General features: G+C 37.4%; 1 protein-coding gene across 1 annotated transcript in view; it reads right to left on the reverse strand.

Moving 5' to 3' along the window:
* The window catches only part of Mvb12 (multivesicular body subunit 12-like Mvb12), a 185,844-nt gene that overhangs the window by 110,296 nt on the left and 52,492 nt on the right, over positions 1-23,056 (reverse strand). The window contains exon 3 of the mRNA XM_090368688.1: positions 9,522-9,674. Coding sequence (XP_090224814.1) covers positions 9,522-9,617 — 96 coding nt within the window. The 5' untranslated portion in view covers positions 9,618-9,674. The remainder of the gene's footprint in view (positions 1-9,521; positions 9,675-23,056) is intronic.

The raw sequence follows: 23,056 nt of genomic DNA on the forward strand, positions 1-23,056 counted from the left end.
CTGTCGGCATGGATTTAAGGGAGAATATAACCTGAGCAGACTTCAGAGGGTTGATTTTTAGATTGAAGTTTGCCAGGTACAATTCTAGATCCTTAAGTTGGGAATTGATCCTGTTGCTGAGCTGGGCGGGGTTGTCGCCAGGGTTAATTGGAGTCAGCAGTTTGAAGTCATCGGCATAGCATAGGAGACCATTCGTTGAGGCAATAATGGGCACGATGATGGCTGTGAACAGGACACCAGACAGGACACCACCCTGCGGTACTCCAGCAGTAATGTCGCAGGATAGGGTATGTTGCTGCCGATGGAGAATAAGTATTCTGTGACTGAGAAGTGATTCCAAAAAGCACAGCATATCACCTCGAATGTGAAAACTCTCCTTAAGTAGGAGGAGCAAGGCCGGAATCGACACGGCATCAAAGGCTGCGCTTATGTCGAGGTATGTGGTTGCTAGCTCAGCTCTTTGTTCGAATGCTGAGAGAATTCGTTCTGTGGTGGCTGCCAAGTTAGTGATTGATGATTTTCCTGCGATAGCATAGTGGATTTCAGGTGGTTTCGTCTGGAGGATTTGTTGAGTGACTGTGGGTAGCAAAGCCTTTTCAAGAGTTTTTAACAGACAAGAGGCAACTGATATGGGTCTCAACTGGCTGACGTTTGTGGCAAATTGGATTTTGGGGATGGGGTACACTCTGTATTTATTCCACTGGGGTGGGAAATAATGCTCAGCGAGGCATCTGTTGTAGATCGAGAGAAGAGGGCCTATGATGAATGTGCTTAAGCATTTGATCATAAATTGTGGAATTCCATCCTCCCCAACAGTGGCTGTTGTGGGAAGGGAATTGATGGCACGTATGAGCTCCTGTTCCGTGATCTGGATAGTCCCTAGGACATCCGAAGGGTTTTCATAGTCAGGCTGGACAACTGTAGATGGGACTGTGGTTGTATTTGAAAATCTGGCAATGTATTTGAGCCATTCTTGAGGATCAAGCATGTGATTGAATCCACCATGTGGGGCAGCATAGAATGGCTTTCCTTTCCTCAGAGTGCGGTTAAGGTTCACTTGGATTGTGTCAGCTTTCTTTCGATTAAAGTGGGCCCTGGCACGGGAAAAGGCGATTCTGTCTTTACTGTCATTCGTATGCTTCCATTTCTTATGTAGGATTTGTTTCATTTTGAAGCTGTTGTTAAGATCAGCAGTCCACCACGATCTGGAACGGGGAGTTACTGTTACTCGTTTGGTGGCAGCATAGTCGGTGACGGATTTAATCCAGTCAGACAGGAGTGTCACTGCAAGGCTGAGGTCGCAGTCAATGAGGACATCCCAAGGAATGCAAGATGCTGCTTCTACACAGAGTTGAGATTAAGGTATTTAGGTGCTGAAACATATTTGACTATTTTGTTGTCAGGGATGTTGAAGTTTGGCACCTGCAATGACCATGTCAAAACTATGGGCTGGTGATCAGACAGGAAGAATGCGATGGGATCATCCTCAGCTGTGCATGGTGTTGAAGCAAAAGCGAGATCCAGTAGGTTCAATCCCCTGGTGGGGTTCTCATTGACCCGTATCATGTTGATGGATTCGAAGAACTCGCAGAGCCTGATAAAGAGGTGATGTCGGTTTGGAGGCAGGTTAAAATCACCACAAACAAGGCGTTGTGCAGACGGACGAAGATGGTTTAAGAGCCAATTCCCTAAATCTTCAATAATTTCAATTGTAGGCCCTGGGGGAATATACACAGATGCGATATCAATGTGGCTGGAGTGGAAGCGTAGCGAGACTATAATCGCTTCGAAACCTTCAGTTGTAGTTGAGGTCGAATTCTCATATGAGAATAGGGAGGTGTTGCCAGACAATCCTAACTACACCCCAATACACTTAATCTTTTCCTCACCAACAACTCTTCAAAGTACACATGTAATGTTAGTTGTCCTCTAGGTATATCAAGATCACAAATTTGTGATGCTCTGTTATCCACTGGAGCTTCTCACATACTCTCTTTCATCCAAGGCCATTTTCAGCTTTGTGCCATTTGGCATTACAATGCAAAATGGGATGCTTTAAATCTTCTGATTTAAAATAAGACAGACAAGAATGCCATTTAGATTGGGAATGAAGAATTTCATTATTGTGAATATAATACAGTTGAGGAAGGGAGAGAGAGAGAGAGAGAGAGAGAGAGAGAGAGAGAGAGAGAGAGAGAGAGAGAGAGAGAGAGAGAGAGAGAGCAAGGGCAAAAAGTAGGTGGGGGATCATGCATCTTATCAAAAGCATCCTGAAAGCAATGAATCTGATTCAGAGGAGTAAAACCAAAATATCTTCAAGCAACTTGAATGGATAAGCAAGTATGATTGCCTCATTATGAGAAACATCTGCCTAACTCTTACAAATTGGGAATTGTGGATGATAATGCACCATGAACAAACAGTTCTTTTTGAACCATTTGGAAAATTGATATTTATTCCAACATATTAGAGAAAGTACAAGGGGTTTAATGTAACAATACCAAAGAAGGGGGGGGGGGGGAAACAGCCCCCCAAGCAAGCTGCATGTTCCAAAAATATTTTATAAAGCAAAAAATAATTAGGAGAATTAATTTAAATTAAATTTTAGCAAGAGCTTACATTTTTTATAGTACTCTTCTCTTAATCTGCATAGTCCAGAGACATGGAATTTAAATTGAAAGTTAGGTTAAAAATGTCCTAAGGAAAAAGGAGCGCACTTCTCTTTACTTAGGTTGTCATACATGATTAAGCCTGTGATGCAAATGAGTAACCAAGAATCTTAACCGAAGATTGATAAAACGTCATCATCTGGTTATTTCAAGAAAGGAAGGCATGTGTGTTTTTTATAGTTAAACTTAACTTCCAAGATGAACAGCTAAAGCACGTGTTGGAAATTCTATGTGTTAGACGCCATATTGACGAAAAGTTGGCTGGTAGTTTTGCATTAAAAATCACATTCTGCCAGTTCTGATGAAACCAATGAATAGGTAAAGTATAATAATAGCTTGTAATTTGAATTTAATTTTGTTACGGTTATTGCTGAATCTATTTGGGGGTTATGGTTATGTGACTGTGGGTGTTGACTAAGTTCTGTTGCAGAATAATTAGACTGAAGACTATTTCTATGATAATAGGACCTAGTATTTGCAGTTTTGGTTGACCTAAATTTTATGATTGTGCTACCTATAATAGCATGCATTACAGTCGTGTTGACATTTAATAAGATATATTATGTTATTAATGGTCTGAATATTGTATGTGTGTGTGTGTGTGTGTGTGTGTGTGTGTGTGTGTTTCTTTATACTTGTTAAATTATACCTGGTCTGTTATATGAAGGAAAGATTAGAGCTATGTCAGTACCAGAAAACATGTTGCAAAGCTGTTGGGCTAACTGACTATGGTATGGAAGTATGACTTTGATGTATCGTTTGTCATTATTATTTACCTGTTTTGAAATAAAAGGCTTATTTATTCTATTTTTTGCTTCTGAAATGGTATTATATATTAACTGAATTGGGTACTTTTTGTAAAGGCAGTAATTAAATATTGCAATTCTGTTCCTAAATCTTCTTGTGCATAACAATATTTTATAGAATTATAAATTTGATTGTATAATACCGATTTTTTCACACTGTGGGGGTGATGTGAATAAAAGTTTAAAAATTTACCTATGTGTACTTTTTTCCTATAAATACATGTTTTAAGTTTTTGATTATGTTTATAAATGTTAAGATTAAGAAAATTAATAATTTGATTTTCTTCTAGTTCTAGAGTATATTTCAATCTACGGAATTAAATTAAAATTTTCATGGAATTAAATTTCTATAAGAGATTGGTAATAGTAGTCCAATCAGCAACTAGTAAAATGTCATCAGCATAACATATGAATAATTTGATTTGATTTTGAATGGCAAAATTTGATTTTCAATGGCAGCTAAGTAAATTTCGGAAAGTGAGGCCAATAAACCCAATCCCATAGGAAGCCCATATGTTTGTTTACAGATGTAATTATTAAACGTGAAGTGTCTTGTTTTAATAATTGTGGTTAATTTTAAAATACTATCTATGCTAAGGGATTTGCATTCTTTTAATGTAATTTCAACTGAAAGTAGTTTGTGCAACTTTCCTAATGCATAATCTACATCAGTATATAATGAGATGACATCATATGATGCTAATACATTGTTATTGGTAATGTCAATACCATTAAGTTGAAGGTTTGATTATTATTAATTCTAAAGTTTGAATATGTTATTAATGGTGAGATTATTTTAACTAGAAAGGAAGATAAATTTGCAAACGTGGATTTCCTGTATGATATTATCAGCCATAGTGGATGTCCTAATTTATGTAATTTAACGATTCCAAAAATATAAAGTTAAAGACTTAACTTTCATATTTTTTTAATTTTCTTTAAAAGTTAAAGAAAAGTGAAAACTCTTGGTTGGTCACAGGTTACATCACAGGTTTAATCATGTATGACAGCCTAAGTAAAGGGCATTTTTAATTTAACTTTCATTTTAAATTCCATGTCTCTGAACTATACGGATTAAGAGATGAGTACTGTAAAAAACGTAAACTAAAATTTATTTAAAGATGAAAATAATCGGTACCCTAAATCCTTTCTATAAATAATTTGCATTAGGAGAATTAATTATTTACAAGTGAACAAATCACATGAAAGTTCAGATATTGCTGCTGCTGTGTATGCTGATATCCATGCTAAACATAAGCAGAGTCACAGCTGTTTTATGGCAAATTTGAACTATCAGCCATATAGTGCAAGGAACTATCTTTGAACTATCAGCCATATAGGCTTTTGCTGCACCAGTGAAAGAAAAAAAAAAAAAAAAAAAAGTAGATAAGAAAATACAAATTAAGTGTTTCCATCCTCACACAGGTATTTATCCAGTTGAGCTATGAATTTCTTCAAACTGTCAGCCTCAACCACCTGCAGGGGCAACTTGTTTCCGTAATCAACTACTTGCTAGAAGAAACTTCCTGCAATCTAGTCTAAACTTCTATAATTTGAATTTATGCCTTCTTTATAACAGTGAAAATTCCACCTTTCATTTTACTAACCACTCTCAGAGCACTATAAACCTCAATCAGGCCCCTCTAAGGTGGTTGGCTGCCAAGCTCTGAAGTTCACATAATTAAAGCTTTCCCTTGTACGGTTGTCCTTTTGCCAATCTCGTTATGCAAGTTGACCATCTTCGGATCCTTTTAAGAAGCTCAATGTCTTTTTGCAAATGAGGTCTCCACAGTTGAACACAGTATTCCAAATGAAGTCTTACAATTGCCTTACAGTGGGATTATAATCTCCGCCTTTACAGGATATTGTTTGATAAACCATCAATAGGACACCGTGGGCTTTCCTGGCTGCCTGTTTAAAGTGCTCAGAGAACTTTGTATCTGCCAGTATCATAACTTCCAGATCCCTTTCTTCCTCTGTTGTTTTCAGTTCAAACCCACCAAACATAATTTATTTTGGGGTTGATATTGCGAAGTGTAAGATTTTGCTGCATTAAAACATGTGTATGCTGATATCCATACCTCTTTTCTGACAATTCTGAAGCTTGTTCAAGTCATTATGAAGTCACACCCTTGGCACTGATAATTACTTACTTTCCCAATCTTTACATTGTCTGCAAATTTTGACATTGTGGCCTCTATCTCTTTGTTGATGTCATATATGAAAATCAGAAACAACTGTGGTCCAAGAACCAATACTTTGGGGAACTCACTTCTGGTGTTACACCAATCTGAAGAATATCCATTAATCACAACTCTGCATTCTGCCCTACAATCATCCTACAATACATCTTAGAATCTCTGCAGTAATCCCAACATGTTCCAGTTTATACAGTAACTTCTCATGGGGGACTGAATCAACTACTTTGCTAAAATCCAATAAACCATGTAAATTTTTCCGTACAATCAGCTCACGAGTAACTGTGTCAAAATAGCTTACCTGGTCACTTAATTTTCCCTTAACAAAACAATGTTATGTGTCCTTCAGAATGTCATTTTGTATTTAAATGTGCCGGATTGCACATTTAACCTAACCTAAAATTACGATATACTGAAAACTGTTAAAAAGTGTTTTCAAAGTATTTTGTTATGGAAGACAGTATGTGTTTTTGTAAATATATTAGTGGTCTTCTGAATGCACTGGCATTGAATCCTAATGAATAGCATATATTTATTAATAACTCAAAACTACATTTCAGGCCAGTTTTGCTGCACAATGAAATGCATTCATAGCAGTTTCTCTATTTCATGTTGTTGGTTTGAAAGAAATATGAAAGACATCCAAGATCTTTAGTGCAATAAAGTATTAAAACTTTGTGTGAAGTGATCTTAAAGTAATTGAATTACTGACTGATTTACAGGGAGGTTTCACAAAATACTGTTATTTTCTATGTTTGTGGGACAGTTGTGCAACAGAAAAATTATACTATACATAATAGTACCATCAAAAAGCAATTAGTGTTCATTCAAGATTTGCACTCTTAAACATCAGTACAGCAACTAGTCCTGTCTCCAATAATGACTTGGCAGTGATAATGGAGCAAATGCCAGTAGACTTGGTTGCTTCTAAAACATCCCTAGGATTCATGAGGAGGAAGCATAGAGTTCAGATATGCAATATTCAGTCTTGTCCTGAAGATAAGCTAAAGAATGGACCACATCTTAACAGAGAGAGAGAGAGAGAGAGAGAGAGAGAGAGAGAGAGAGAGAGAGAAAATAAAAGCAGAAGTGCAGTGGCAAAGGATGCAGAGCAATTCCATCAAAGGAAGAACAATTCACTTCTTTATTACAGAGGTGGATATTAAACTGAGACCTTAGTTGGTATCCAGTTTACCAGTATATTTCTTCATAACAGGGCTAGGTCCATTTAGAACAAAATTATATCAGTTGTGGATAACAGAATCTCTGTTATGTTTCTGTGGTGAAGATGAAGACAGGTGGTATGTGTTTCAGAGTTGTCCTCTACCAAGTGGTCCCCAGTTTCCATCCCAAACCAATGAGAAGCAAGTATCCCCTCACTGGTTTGAAAACTATGGATGGGTGTCCCTTGGCTAAACCTGGTAAACTGATTTTAATATTTGTTTCATTTCTAATTTGTGCTAATACTTTTCTAATATGTTTTACTAGCTAACAAGCTTTTTGAGAATTAAAAGTTGATATAAAATGTATAACCAAAATTAATTCCAAAGTCTGAGGCAAAAGATGTGGACGAACTTAGTCTTGGGAAATGTCTCTTAGTACAGTGACATTTCTGAAATGAAATGTCTGATGCTTATTATTCAAGGGAGGTGGGGGGGGACCATAATTAGGGAAGTCAAAAGCATGAGTCTAATAAGGTTCATAGCTCATCCTCCTGATATATGGAGTCAGAAAGCACCTTTACATATACAAAGACTGTTCAATAAAGAATGATCGTAATTTTTTATGAACAACAGTACTGCTTGCTATTTCTAGCTGAGCTGCCAAATTTAAGACCAAACCAAGTTGCATCACATAGTAACTGTGCAGTTGACTTGTGCTCATGGTGTGACCTTGGCAGTTGGTCAAGTTTATGCCTGTTCAGTTTTGCCTACATAACAGTGAATGTGATACACAAGGAACAGTATGTTACTCTCAAATTTTGTTTCTATCTCAAGAAAACAAATTTAAGCATATGAAATGTTAAGAGGTTTATGGTGAACCCACACTTCTATATAGTACAGCACGGGTGGTTTAGAATGTTTAATGATAGACATGATTCAATCACAAAAACCGATGGTTCTAGAGCTTAAACTACTGCTCTCACCACAGAAGACATAAAAACTGCTTCTGTAATCGTGAGAGAAGATTGTTGCATAAGAGTAAGGCAACTGGCAGAAATGTTGAGAATATCAGTAGGAAGCACACATGGTATTCTCCATAACCATTTGCACATGACACGTGTTTGTGCACACTGGGTTTCGCCACTACTCATCTGAACAAGTTTCCATAGAAGTTTGTCAGGAGCTGCAATGGATGGTTCCTGAAGATGGTGGATTTCCGCACAAGGTGATAATGGTGGATTAGACATGGGGGTCATCATTTTGACCCAAAGATAAGTAACAAAGCTCTCTTTGAAAGTCTACATCATCACCAACACTAAAAACAGCAAAAGTTGTGGCTTCTGCAGAAAAGGTTATGGTCATCTCTTTTTTTTGACATTCAAGGAATGGTTTATCAGCATGATGTGCCATGTCATACTACTGTTATGGTACCTTACTATAGAACTTAGACTGCACACTTTGCAGGATCTTATTTGTCACAAATGGCCACAACTGCATGAAGGTGGGTGAATACTACACCATGACAATGCGAGACCTCACATTTCTCAATGACAGCATTGAATACTTAGCCAGCAGTAATGTCAAATGTGTTCCTTATCCACCCTACAGCCCTGACCTTGTACCCTGAATTTTTTTATTTCCAAAGCTAAAGAAGGAGCTGTAAGGAAAATGTTTCCAGTTTTTCAGAAGTTGTAAAGATGAGGCAATTCACAAATGCCTGTCAAAAAATAGCTTCCACCGTGTTTTGAAGAATGGCAGAAATGTTGGAGTTAATGCATTTCGTCAAATGGGGAATACTTTGAAAAGGACCATCAAAATATGGATGATTAATAAAAGTATGTTGTGAAAAAAAAAAAAAAAAATGATCATCATACTTTATTGAACAGCCCTTGTACTTCACCTATAAATTCAAAGGCAATAAATTAAAAAATTCTGTTTTATGATGCAAAAATTAAAAAGCAAAGCAGCTAAGGTAAAGAAAGCCAACATGAGAACCATGGGAAACTTTGGGGAACTTACTGGACAAACTTGTTTCCCGCTACTGCAGTTCCTCCCTGAATTCTTGGTCAACAGATGGTGCATGTTATCGGCAGTGGCAGTATAAGTCGACAACAATGTACTGATTAGTTTTTTTCCTCATTATTAAAAGCAGATTATTGGAGTTTATGAGTGGGCTGAAATTTACTTGCGGGTATATGCCCTCCAGTCTTAGGGTGTTTATCCCCCCCTTCCCGCTGTTTTAAAATAGGAAAACAACTTCTATTGCCACTACCAATAACATGCACAGTCAGTAGAAGTTATTTTCCTATTTTAAAACAGCAGGAAGGGGGAATAAACACCGACTGAGGCAGTCTCGAGGGTGTAGCTGTAAGTAAATTTCGGCCGCAAAGGCATTACACTCATGAACTCCAATAATCTGCTTTTAATAATGAGAAAAAACTAATCAACACTTTGTTATCAACTTCTACCAATAATATGCACCATCTGTTTACTGAGAATGTAGGGAGAAACTGCAGTAGCAGGAAACGAGATTCCCCAGTAAGTTTCCCAAAGTTTGGCATGGTTCTCGTGTGTTGGCTTTCTTTACCTTTGCCAGCAAAGCATTTGAGAAAATAATACTGGCATATTATATTAATATTTGAAACTAGGTCTCTATAAATTGAAATAATATGAATGTATACATACTACTTGAAACCCTGGAGGACATTTTGTTGGGTCTTCAACAATACATACAGCAGTGATTGGACGATCATCAGGTAATGCCCTCAATAAGTCTTCCATTAGAGATACCTTTTAATCTAACCACAGCTTTTCAACTGACTAAATACTAAACAGCAACTGCAAAAGAAGATTAAATATCTAATGTACTGTATAACTTTTTTTCCTTCTTTAAACAGCTTATCAAATGATTGATTGGAAAAAAAGAAACAAAATCAGTGTCTGTGCTAGTGTTATTTATTATATTAATAAAACTGCAGCATTAGTAAACAAATTTATGTCTGCTTATCTTCTGAAAACTAAGAGTTTCTGCAGGATCAGTAAAAATGAAAGGTAGTATGCTATCTCTGCCTGCTATAATCAGCAAATGAATAAAAATATACATATTAAAAAAAAAAAATCAACAAGTTGTTCATTTTAAATGTGTTAGCACATCAGCTTCTTATGCCATATTGTGCATGTGCAGAGGTTTCCAAGTGTGGTGATCGCTTCCCCCCCCCCAGGAGTCACACTTGATTTCTCAGGAAGTGTGTGCTATTTTATTTCTTTTTTCATTCATCAGTTTTCTTTCATCCTTTCTCAACTGACAGTTCTTCTCCTTGTTCCCAATATAAGTTGTTTTACATTAGGAATAAGGAAAAGAGTGTACTGATCTCAAACTAAAACTTGGAGCATTGCTAGATGAATTTGAGTCACCGAAGAAATGAAACTGGTCAGGGATTCAAGGACCTTGTGAACTGCCAGGTGATGCACACCCCCCCCTCCCCCATTAAGGCCTCAGAACAGAATAATCAAGTACATACTGCTCTGGTTCAAGAGGATTTAGTTTTCTTGGAAAATTTCATTGTTATGAAAATAAAGAATACTTTTTTGTAATAAAAACAGGTAGACTACAGCCAGGTATCTTTGGATGCAACAACTAATATCTCTAACAGATTTTCAAATTTTAAGGAGTATAAAGGGACATTATTAAAGAAACAATTTATGGGGAATAGAGAGATTATTATTCATGTGGAGAATAATAATAATCTTAAACACGCTCAATAAGGGGAGTCTCCTTATTCATTGTGGTTCTCTTTTTATCCAACAAATCATTAAAACTGATGATTTTTGGATAAATACAGGACCATGATGAAAAAATGCCACAAGAATGAGTGCTGGGTGTGTGTGTGCGTGCGTGCATGTGCCATTCTGCCCAGACATGATAGAAGGAACTATATGCTTGTGGATTATATGAATGCCTTGTGGATTAACTAAACTAAACTAAACTAAAGACTTAAAGGACTCTGCAAGACTCTTGGGGAAAAATTTTTATCTACATGACCTGCACTTGTAGGCAGAAGGAATCTATTTTGTAGAGATGGAATACATTTGAACAAAAGCAGTACAAGAGTTTTTGCTAATACAAAGGGTACTAGGAAAGTTTTGCAATATGACGCAACAATGAATCACAGGAAGCTGCTTGTTGCTGCATGTTGAGACATGTTCATACATGCATAGTAGCCGCCGCGCCAAGTCGATGGGCTCATCATTAGTAGTGAGAGTGTAAAGTGCTTGCGATGGCATCGTGGTCACGAAATGAGATAAGGACAGTTTTGCAGTACAATTTCGTGCGTGGTTTAACCATAGACCAGTGCTTAGAAGAAATGACTCTTGCACTAGATGATGATTGTCCACATCGTACAACGATATTCAGGTGGTATAGAGAATTCCAAAGGGGAAATTTCACTCTGGAGGATTCTGAGAGGCCAGGAAGGCCACGAACGTCAGTTACGGAGGAAAATGTTACTGCTGTGAGGAAAATGCTTGACGAAAACAGGCGAGTGACCTACCAACAGATAGAGGATACTTTGGGCCTAAATGCACCAGCAATTCGTTCGATTCTGCAAGATCATTTGCACGTGAAGAAACTTTGTTCTCTCTGGGTGCCGCATCAACTGACTGAAGAGCAGATGACACGACGTGTGACTTGGTGCCGGGAGATGTTAAAAAAGATTGATAAGGGACAATCTTGGTATGTGAACAACATCGTGACAGGTGACGAGACTTGGCTGTACTATTACGATCTGCCGACCAAGGCTCAAAACAAAGTTTGGGTCTTTGATGATGACGACACACCCGTAATTGTCAGAAAATCCCGATCTGTAAAGAAGAAAATGATAGCTGTATTTTTCAAATCGAGTGGAATTGTGGAACGTGTCGTTTTGGACATGCAGAAGACAGTCACAGCTAAGTGGTATACTGAACAATGCCTGCCTAAAGTCATTGGATCTATGAAGAACCTGCGGCCAAAGTCAAGAATGGACACCTGGTACCTCCATCACGATAATGCTCCAGCTAACCGCGCCAAAGCCTGCACCGAATATTTGACCACGACAGGACTGAAACTTCTCGAGCACCCTCCCTACAGTCCAGACCTTGCTCCCTGCGACTTTGCACTGTTCCCGCATGTGAAAATGAAGCTAAAAGGGAGGCGGTTTTCCAGTGATGAGGACCTTCTACGGGCTTGGGACAACGAGTGTGCTTTACTCCCTAGTGAAACTTGGCAGAACTGGCTTAAAGATTGGTTTCAGAGGATAGAGAGGTGTATTGAATGTAGAGGAAATTACTTTGAAAAAATAAATAAACAAAGCTGTATTGCAAAACTTTCCTAGTACCCTTTGTATCATTAAGGATACTTTAGGCATAGCAGATAACTTTCAAAAAACTGGAGATTAGGTATTTGTAGGCAAGAAGAAAACAGGAGGTTTTTTAGCCAAAACAGAACAAAAATCAGGAGCAAAACAGGACATTTTTTTGGTAAAAGCAGGGATTTTTTTGCAAGACCATACTGTACTAGAAATTAAATTTCACTGAAAATACATATTTCATATTAAAATACATAAAACATCACTGAGCTGTAACATAAACATGACACTAGAAATGAAAACTGCACCATAGGATTGTTTATCCGTGCAGCATGATTTTAAACATTAGCTTACCTAACATTTTACATTAGGAAAGCTAATGTTTAAATGAACAGCTTTATTAGATGATGAATTCATTCACTAAATATGATTATATTTAAGTTAAAGTTAAATAATTTTTAACTTAATGCTTCTGATGACCAGTTGGGTAATTTGCTATCTATGAATTCTGTTCAGAGCTAGCAGACTTTTGAATGCCGTAAGGAAATGTTCTATAGTCAAAAGAATTCATGATAGAAAGTCAGCTGGCTACCAAACTAAGTCTGCAGTTTGTGCTATAAGCATATTAAATATTTGAGGTTGGAACGCTTCATCAATATCAGCATACAAATTACTTCAACAGCATAACATGAAACCTTGCAGTAACACTTATTTTGCTTACCACATGAAACAGTTTGTGTTAAAAGTTTTATCACATCAATTTGTTTTGACATTCATGATGTATTGTCTGTACTTAGTTTTCAGTGTCTTTTGTAATGTGATTGACAAGGAAGGTAGCATTTACTGAATTATTGATTGGGGAGGGTACTGATTGTGTTTTGGCTCATATTTCTAGATCATCAGCAATGTGAGTTAGGATTTGAAAATGCATAATTTATTTTCTTTGAAAACATTTTTAATTATATTAGTTTCTAATAAACTTTAAGTTCTTTTATTAATAAATATTTATTGCTTTCTAAATTGAGAGAGGGTATCATCCCTGAGCTGTAACAAACATGACATTGGAAATGAAAACCCACAAAATAAAGTTTGCTGCTGCTTTTTATTTATTTATTATTATTTTTTATGGCTAATTGAACAATTACTGCAAACTGTTTTATTAAGGTGAACCATGGCCACATTTAACAAAATGAAGGAAAAATTTAGAGAATTTACTATTTTTTGCAAAAAGAAAAGCATGGAGGGAAAATTGCTTTGCAAAATGGAGTATTGCACCAACTCAAGTATAATGGTGAGACAGAGAAGGGATCAAATCAAAAAAGATTGATTCTCAGTCATAAATCTGACAGTCGACAACTATGCTTAAGGGAAAGAGGAAATTAGTTAGAGGAGAGATAGGAATAATATAGACATGCATTTATCCAATGATATTGGCCAAAGTAATGCAAACATCTCAAAAGTTCTGATTTGTTACTAACAACAGGCAATAACGGCAAGATGTGCCAAGGGCAGCAATGTTTCAAATGAATGGGAAACTAATGCTGTGGAAACAATCTTAACTTAAATCTTAAACACAAAAACATTGTCTTAACTGGGTCTACAGTAATGTCAGGAGTATCATCAATATAATGAGTGAAATTAAACTCTTGGTTAGGACAACTAATGCTGACATAATAGAGCTAACAAAACATAGTGTCATGCTAAAACAGGGAATAGGTTTCACTATGCTGTGTTTAATGCATTTAGGAAGGACAGACAAAACAGAAAGGGTGGTTGGGTGGGGATCATGCTTCCTATCAAAAGTAACTTGGGCATGACTAAAGCTTTCTCAGATTTTTCAGATTTAAATCTGAGTGGTGTGAGTAGTTGGATATAAAAATAAAAAGAGTGGGGGTATGCTATCAACCAGAAGATTGTGAAGAGTATGGCAATAGCCTTTACATGTAGAAGGAACAGGCAAGCAAGTGTGAATGTCTTATTATGGGTGATTTCAGTTTGCTCTTATTGAATGGAGAAATTGGGAGGAAAACTCACCATGAGAGACAATTTTTAAATAAAACAGGGTGATTATTATTTACATCAGCATGTTAGAAAAAATACTAGGGGTAAGAATATTCTAAACCTGGTCATTCATTACCCATGAACTAGATGGCAATATAGGGCTCACAGTACAGGAACCATTAAGGGGAGGTGATCACATAGTCCTTAGTTAAGAAATGAAGAAAGAAAAGACAGCTGTTAAAGGTAAAGGTATGGGGTTTGATTTCAGAAAAAAAAAAGAAAGACTATGACAGTTTAAGATACTACATAGCCTCTACTGCAATAGATGCTATGTAGTATCTTACAGGGCATCCAGTTACATTAAAGAATGCAGCAAACACATTATACCATTAAGACTGCTAGTGATATCATCACTATACTGCAGTGATTCCTTTGGATTGGAGAGCAAGTTTGACTAGCAGGTGAGCTAATAGAATCAGTAATTAAAGATAATATACAGGAACACCATCATAAGAAGGAAGTTCTAAAGAGATCATAGCATGGCTTTGTGAAGGCCAAGCCTTGTATATCAAAATTAAAAAAGAAAATAATCACTTTCTTACATAGAGAAAGTGAGGTTTGCTGAGTATGAGAAATCAACTGGTTAAGAGCCCTGGCACACCCAGGGTCCTGAGCTGGATATCATTATTCTTCTCTTTCTTGGTGATCCCCTTCTACTACTGTCTGTCTGTCTGTCTCTCTCTCTCTCTCTCTCTCTCTCTCTCTCTCTCTCTCTCTCTCTCTCTCTCTCTCTCTCTCGGGGTGGTTCAGAAATTTTTTTTGGCTGGTGCAGCATAAGCCTCAGGCTTCCTTGCACCATATGGCTAATAATAATAATAAGAAGAAGAAGAGAACAAACAACAGGGAGAATTTTTCCATGCACGTCAATACAAAGAAGAAACCAAATCAGATCAGATCCTCATGTAATGAGTGTGAAAATTCTTAGATAACTGCTGATGAACTGAGCAGGTACTTTGCATCGATCTTTTACAAAGCACCCACTATAGTGAGGAGATTATGAAATTAATGATACTGAAATTGCAGATGACTATTTATTAGAAAAACATTGCCTAAGGGCAAGCAAGGCTCCTAGAGTTCAGCATATAACCAGTAATTTTGAAGGAGGCAGCAAGAGAGTGCATTGAACCACTAAGGTTAATTATGAAGGTATCACTAGACTCAAGAGGTTGGTGATACACTGGAAACTGTCAATGTAACCCCAATACATTAAGGCAGTTCACATAAAAGTGGGCAACAATAATAAATCATTAAGGCAATACAGGTACATTTAGATGGAAATGGAATTCTGAAGGCTACATGATGGTTCTGTTAGGGAAAAATAATAATAGTAGTAGTATGTGATGCAAGAAAGCAAGTGTATGAGCTTATGCAGCATCAGCCAAAAAAAAAAAAAAAAACACCATTCCCTCCAAATGCCTGTCCAGTTCCTTCTTAAATTTATTCAACCTATCAACTTCCACGACGACAGATGGAAGTTTGTTCCAGCAATTAACCACCAGCTGGCTAAAGGCAAATTTCCGCACATCTGTTCTACATCTGTCCTTTCTTAATTTGAATTTATGCCCCCTTAGGTTCGTAATCTGAACAAGTGGAAGGATCCCATCAGAATTCAGCGTGTTCAACCCATTCAAGGCATTATACACCTCAATCAGATCACCGTGCCCAGCCACTGCAATTTGCAGAACTTAAGCCTCTCTTGGTAAGAGGATCCCTTCATTCCCCTCACCAATCTTGTTGCCCTTCTCTGTACGCGCTCAAGTAAATCTACATCCTTCCTAAAATGAGGCCTCCAGACCTGTATGCAGTACTCAAGGCATGGCCTGACCATTGCCTTATACAGAGGAACAATTACCTCCTTCTCCCTGCTAGCAAAATTCCTATATATCATTGACAAAACCCCATGACCTGCCCTGGCAGCCTGTCTGCATTGCTCAGAAAACGTCATGTTTAGTCTTTCATCTTGCATCCTCAATTTAACAAAGATGCTTCTGTGCAGTCTGTGAGAAACATCCCTTTTTGTTTTAATTGTAAAAAATTAATTATCTTTTTTACTAAATTGAAAACAGTGATCTACTAATTATGATTTGCTAAATTCGATTAAAAAATATAAGATAAAAATATACAAGAGAAATCAATAATAATAAAATAAATTTATATAGCTTTTTTTTTTTTTTTTTTTTTTTCAGAATTGAAGGTCATTCATCACCATAATTAAAACAGACATTTGTATGGCATCTAGCAGATGCAATGTGAATTTCTATATTTTCAACAGTTGTTCACCTTTAGCTAGCAAAACCAGAGCTGTTCTATGGCAAGATTAGACATCTATTGTTTGATGTCTCACAGAAACAATCTGAGAATGGGAGTTTCCTAGAAATACACTATTGTTCACCTAGTATCTGTTAAATGCCAAACAAAATAATTTTGATAATTCACAGTATATCAAAATTAAAAAAGAAAATACTGTACACAAGTTAGAGAATATTAATTTTAAAAAAAAGTGGCATTAGTAGCAGTAGAAGGTTAATTAACCTGGTTAGCTATTTTGACATGGTTACTCATGAGCTGAATGTAGGAAATAATTTCGACAATTTTTATTTGCATTTTAGAAGAGCATCTGATTCAGTTGCTCATGCGAGTCAACCTCTCATGAGCATACTGAGACGTGGTGCCACTCAAAGATACAAGATGAAGAATTTCATCTCTGAGTAAATAGTGTGTTAAGGGGAGATAGGGAGGGATGGAGGACAGTTGCTTCTAATCAAAAACTGCCTGAAAGTAACATAAACCTTCTCCGAGTCAGATAATAGTAATGCAGATGTTGAGTTTATGTAATGTGAAATGACTTGCAGTAAAGGAAAGATGAAAGTAGTGGTATGTTGTAGGCCACATGACTGAGGAGCATGACAAAAATCACTTTAAGCAATTTGAATGGGCTAGCAAGTACACCAGTCTCAGTATGGGTGCCTTCAACCTACTGCTTATAGACTAAAAAGCAGACTAAAAATTAACATGGTAATGTATTTTTGAACAAATGGATGATTGCCACTTATTTCAGCATGTTCTGTGGAGGAATCAATAACTGGCAGTGACCACTTGGATCTAAAACAGTGATCAATTGGACGTAAAATTTAAATTTAGGAAATTTTTGTAACTAGCAACAATTTTTTTGTGACTAAGCAAATGAAGAAATCAGTGCTCTGTCATTTTCAGACTGACTGGCATTTTTCTAAATTCCTAAACAGCAAAAATGAATCCTCTATTACTTTAAAATTCAATGAGCTATAGTGTCTAAAGTCTTACAAAACACTTAATCTGCCCTGCTTCAGTTATAAAGTTGAAATGAAAACCTGCTTGCTTAGATTATTCAAAAATAATATTTATTTGGATGGCCGAACAATTAAAAAAAAAAAGTGAGGATCATGGGTTTAAAAAATAAAATGCAGATAGAACAAAACATCAGCTACCTTGAAAAAATATTTCATTATTAATGCATCTAAAAATATACATATCCATACCCACAAAAAAAGAGATGAGCAAATATAAAGAACACTCTTTCCACCCCCCCTTCTCTAGATCTAATAATGAGAATAATAGTTATCATCAACTGGAAAAAAATCCAATATCAGTTATCATCAACTGGAAAAATATTCAATATCTCAAATCTATTGTAGCAAAACTGAAAAGGTTTAATGAAACAATTGGAAGGAGGAGGTAAAAAACTTTCAGATGATCATTTGGAGATATACATAGAGCATCTTGAAAAATAAGGGAAGACTAAAATACGTTTCAAGGACTGGGAGGAAATAAATGTGCCTGATTGGATCATTACACCATTTGATATAAATATCAAAAATGGAGTTGAACCAGGTTACTTAAACAACAAATTCATTGATATGTATGTATATAAAAGCTAAATCTTTATTTAATAATAAAAGTGTCAGCGATTATTGGAAGAATATAAACAACAAAATATCCCAAACTTTCTGCAGCCATTGAGCCATTTTCACTTACGTTTCCCAGCACTAACACGGTTGCAGCCGGTTTTAGTCATATAAGTAGCATTTTAGTAACAAAAGAGAGGAACCGACTAAATTTGGAAGGGTGCTGCGAGTTAAGATTAAAACTCTCAAACCCAATATTAAAGAGCTTATTAAAACCTATCAACCACATCCTTTGCATTAATGATATTCAATAAATATAATATTTAATATGATATATAAAATTCAATAAAGAATGTTAATTTATTTTAATGTTTTATTTTTACAGAGGATTTCCGATAAAAAACAAATAAAAAAAAAACAGATACTTCAAAAGTAAATTTTTAAATTAAAATAAGTAAAAAATATTTTAAATGATATATACATCAAGTATATGTATGGCCCCATTTAGAGCTTCACTAAATGTTTCCAACATTTTTTGATATAAATTAAAAACATCCTCTTTGCTGCGATTAAATTCAGAAACAGTCCTTAAAATATTGTTATTTTTATTATTTTTTTATTAAATGGTTGGGGATCAATGAAGTATAAAGGATTTCATTAATGTGTCATGACTCCAAAAAGTTTGAGGACCTCTGCATGAGACATTTCAGATTACCACATAACACTGCCACACGAGAACTTTAAACAAATATGTAACAGTAACAATACTACAGATCAGATAAGGAAAGCAAAGGCTGATAAGAAGTCATTGGAAGGAGGGGGGTAAGAAGAGCTAAGAATAGGGTTAGCATTAGTAGAGGCATATGATGCAAGAAAGCAAGCTTATTCAGCATCAGCCAAAAAAAAAAAAAAAAAAAAACACCCTCTCCCATTTCACCCCTCCGTTCGTTCGAAATACCTGTCCAGTTGAGCTTTAAATTTGTTTAGGCTATCAACTTCAACAACAAGTGATGGAAGTCGGTTCCACCAACCAACCACCCACTGGCCAAAGGCAAATTTCCGCACATCTATCCGACATCCGTCCTTCCTCAATTTGAATTTATGCCCTCTGAGGTGATTATTCTGAGAAAGATGAAGAATCCCATTGGCATTGAGCATGCTCAAACCATTCAAAGCCTTATACACCTCTATCAGATCACCTCGCCGGTGCCTAGTCTCCAGACTCTGTAATTTGCAAAACTTAAGCCTTTCTTCGTAAGAGCAACCCTTTGTTCCATTTACTAATCTTGTTGCCCTTCTCTGTACCCGTTCCAGCAGCTCTACATCCTTCTTGAAATGAGGCCTCCAGACCTGTATACAGTACTCAAGATGTGGCCTAACCATTGCCTTATACAAGGGAATAATCACCTCCTTATCCCTGCTAGAAAAATTCCTGTATATCATTGACAAGACACCATGAGCTACTCTTGCAGCTCGTCTGCACTGCTCAGAGAACTTCATATCTGCCTGCACAATTACCCCCAGGTCCTTTTCATTCTCCACCACTGTCAGTGTAGTACCGCAGAGTTGATACATTGCTCTGGGGTTACTGTTACCCATATGTAGTACTTTACATTTGTCAATGTTAAACTTCATTTGCCACCTCTCAGCCCATCTGTTCAACCTTTCCAGATCCTGTTGCAGCAGCATAGCGTCAGTAGTGTCCTTAACGACCCTGCCAACCTTTGTATCATCTGCAAACTTAGACATTAAACTTGATATCCCATCATCAATATCATTCATAAACACCGAAAACAACAATGGACCCAACACTGAACCTTGAGGAACTCCACTAATAACATTAGTCCATGTTGAGCAGTGTCCATTGATTACCACTCTGTCTTCTGCCACTCAACCATCCCCTTATCCATAGCAGCAATTTGCCTCCAATGCCACACTGCTCCAATTTGTGCAGCAGTCTTCCATGTGCAACAGTATCAAAAGCCTTTCTAAGATCCAAATATATAATATCAAAGTTATTCCCTGCATCCAGTTCTTTTGTGACTACATCATAGTATCCAATCAAATTGGTCAGGCAAGACCTGCCCTTAACAAAACCATGCTGCGTCTGAGCTATAACTGAATTCTTGTCTAGATGATCCTGCAGTGCTTCTTTAACCAGTGCCTCCATTAATTTACCTGGAACAGAAGTTAAACTAACAGGTCTATAATTACTTGTGTCAGCCTTTGATCCTCCTTTGTGAATTGGGGTTACATTTGCACATCTCCAGTCTATGGGTACCTCCCCTGAGTCCAAAGAAGCTCTCATAATTATGGCTAGGGGTTTGCATACTTCCTTTGCTGCCTCCTTTAATATAACTGGATAGATCCCATCCACCCCAGGTGCCTTTTTTATGTTTATCCTCAACAATCTCTCCTCCACTTTCCTCTCAGTTATTACAAAATCATCCAGCTCACTGCCAATGTTTACTTTACCTACATCATTCTCCTTCCTGAATAACTCCTCATGCGTGAATGTAGATGCAAAATACTCGTTTAGATTGTTAGCCACCTGAGCAGGATCCTCAACTGTTGAACCATCAATATCCAGTGGACCAATCTGATTCATCCCTTTCCTTCTCGAGTTCAAGTATGTAAAGAACTCCTTTCTGTTTTTCTTTGCATCCTTTGCCAAGGATTTTTCGTAGTCTGCCTTTGCCTGCCTAATCTCCTTTGTGACTTGGTTACAGACCAACTTATATCTATCATAGGCTTCCATGTCACCCATTAATTTGTATGTATCCCATGCATTTTTCTTCTCTGCCACATGTCTCATTAGTCCATCTGACAACCATTTAGGCCTAAACCTTGAACAATATTTCTTAGTTGGTATGTAAAGCCTGGTAGCCACCAAGATTAGTTCCTTGAATGCTTCCCATTTTGAGTTTGCTGTTGGTAACATCATCAGTTGGTTCCACTGTATAGAATTTAAATACTGTCTCAGACCATCATAGTCGCCTTTACGAAAACAAAAACCCTTCCCTTTACCTCTGATGGTAGTTACCTCCTTGAGTAAATCCCACTTCAACACACTGTGATCACTGCCACCTAGTGGTTCATTTATCTGCAGGTTCTTAATGCATGAAGAATCACTACTGATAATCAGATCAAGAGTATTGCTCCCTCTTGTTGCCTCACGAACATGCTGATGTAGAAAACAATCATCCAATAAATCCACAAAAGCCTTGCTAGTGTGCGAGTGACCAACCCACAAATTCCAGTCAATATCTGGGAAATTAAAATCCCCCATTATAAGACTCTCTGATTTACTGGCCCACTCTATTTCCCTGTACAATATATTATTATACTCATCAGAGTCATTAGGCCTATAGCACACTCCTACCCTCAATTTTGATTTCCCTATGCTTATGTCACACCAAACTGACTCGACACTGCCCTGTCCATCGATGTCAACTGGCTTCACTTCTTTTGACTTTGTGTTTTTTAATTAATAGCATAACCCCTCCTCCCCTCCTGTCCTGTCTATCCTTTCTATATACATTGTATTCCCCAAATTCCAGTTCCGCATTACTTATATCTGTGTGACACCACGTCTCTGATATCCCAACAATATCTGCCTTTGATGTTTTGAGCAATACCTCAAATTCATCAAATTTATTTACCAAACTCCTAGCATTGGTGTACACGCAGGTATACATGCACCTGTTTCTATTCTTAGCTACCCTAACACAACCCATGTGTTTACTTGTAACGCAATGACTACCAGCAGTCTCTGAAATATCCTGCATCTTGTTTTTCAGACTTCTGCTCATTTGAATAGAAGCAGTGCAAGAATCACTTCCACCTCTGCCAGTGGCTACTGTTAATCTATTAGTCCTTGTATCCCCCCCCCAACTAGCAGTTTTCCGACCCACCTAACACTGCCTCAACAGCATCAGCAAAAATTCTTGCACCCTTTCTATTTAAGTGTATCCCATCCCTGTAGAAGCAATCTCTCCTGTTAACAAGTACAGTCCAGGCTGAAAAAAATTCTACCCCTTGAGCCTTGCACAATCCCTCCAGGGCCGAATTGATCGACAAGGCTCTCATCATATACTCCCTCCTATCGTGTCTGGGCAGAATTGCAGACACTTTCAAGTTCAACCCTAATTCATGGCTTTTTTTCAACAGTGACCTGTACTTGCTAAGTAATTCCGCCGGTCTCCTACTCTTAATATCATTAGTGCCAACGTGTACAACTATATCACCTTTTGTGCCCTTAAAAGATGATATCCGCTCTACAACGTCATCAACCTTTGCCCCTGGCAGACATACCCTGGTCCTGTTCCACCTATCCTTTTTACAAAGCATGTTCCCCGTTTCCCTGACAATAGAGTCACCAACAACTACTAGTTCCTGTGGGACCAGCGCATTCTGCCTAGGGGGCTGCCCCTGTGTTGCCTGATGACCAAGTGCAAGCTCTGGCGTTGATGTGGGCAGCTGAGAGCTTGATGGGCCCCTCAATTTATTTCCTTCGAGGGCATCCACCCTGTCCTTCAAGGTCTCATAAAGGCCCATAACAACGCTGAGTTGTCGCCTGATTTCCTTGCACTCCTTACATCGTGCACACACAAAGACATCCCCCTTGGCCGTATCATGTCCCGTACCCGACTGCTCCGCAAACATCAAGCAAACAGTGCATTTTAATAGACTGTGATTCAGAGGGCAACTGCCCCCCTCAGTTCTCCCCTGAACCACAGCACTCCCATTAGCTTGAGCCTTTTTCTCATATGTTAATACAAAAAGAAGGCAAACCATACAAGTCCAAAATGGCAAAAACAATCGAGCCAGAATTGCAGACAAGCTAACCAAGTATTATGCACTCATTTTTACAAGTGAAAGCACAATTGAAAGGTGGGATTACAGAGAAAGAGTCAGACTGCAGTAAGAT

The sequence above is a fragment of the Mastigoproctus giganteus genome, chromosome 2 (genome assembly GCF_048544385.1).
Source record: "Mastigoproctus giganteus isolate SK-2022 chromosome 2, ASM4854438v1, whole genome shotgun sequence".
NCBI lineage: Eukaryota > Metazoa > Arthropoda > Arachnida > Uropygi > Thelyphonidae > Mastigoproctus > Mastigoproctus giganteus.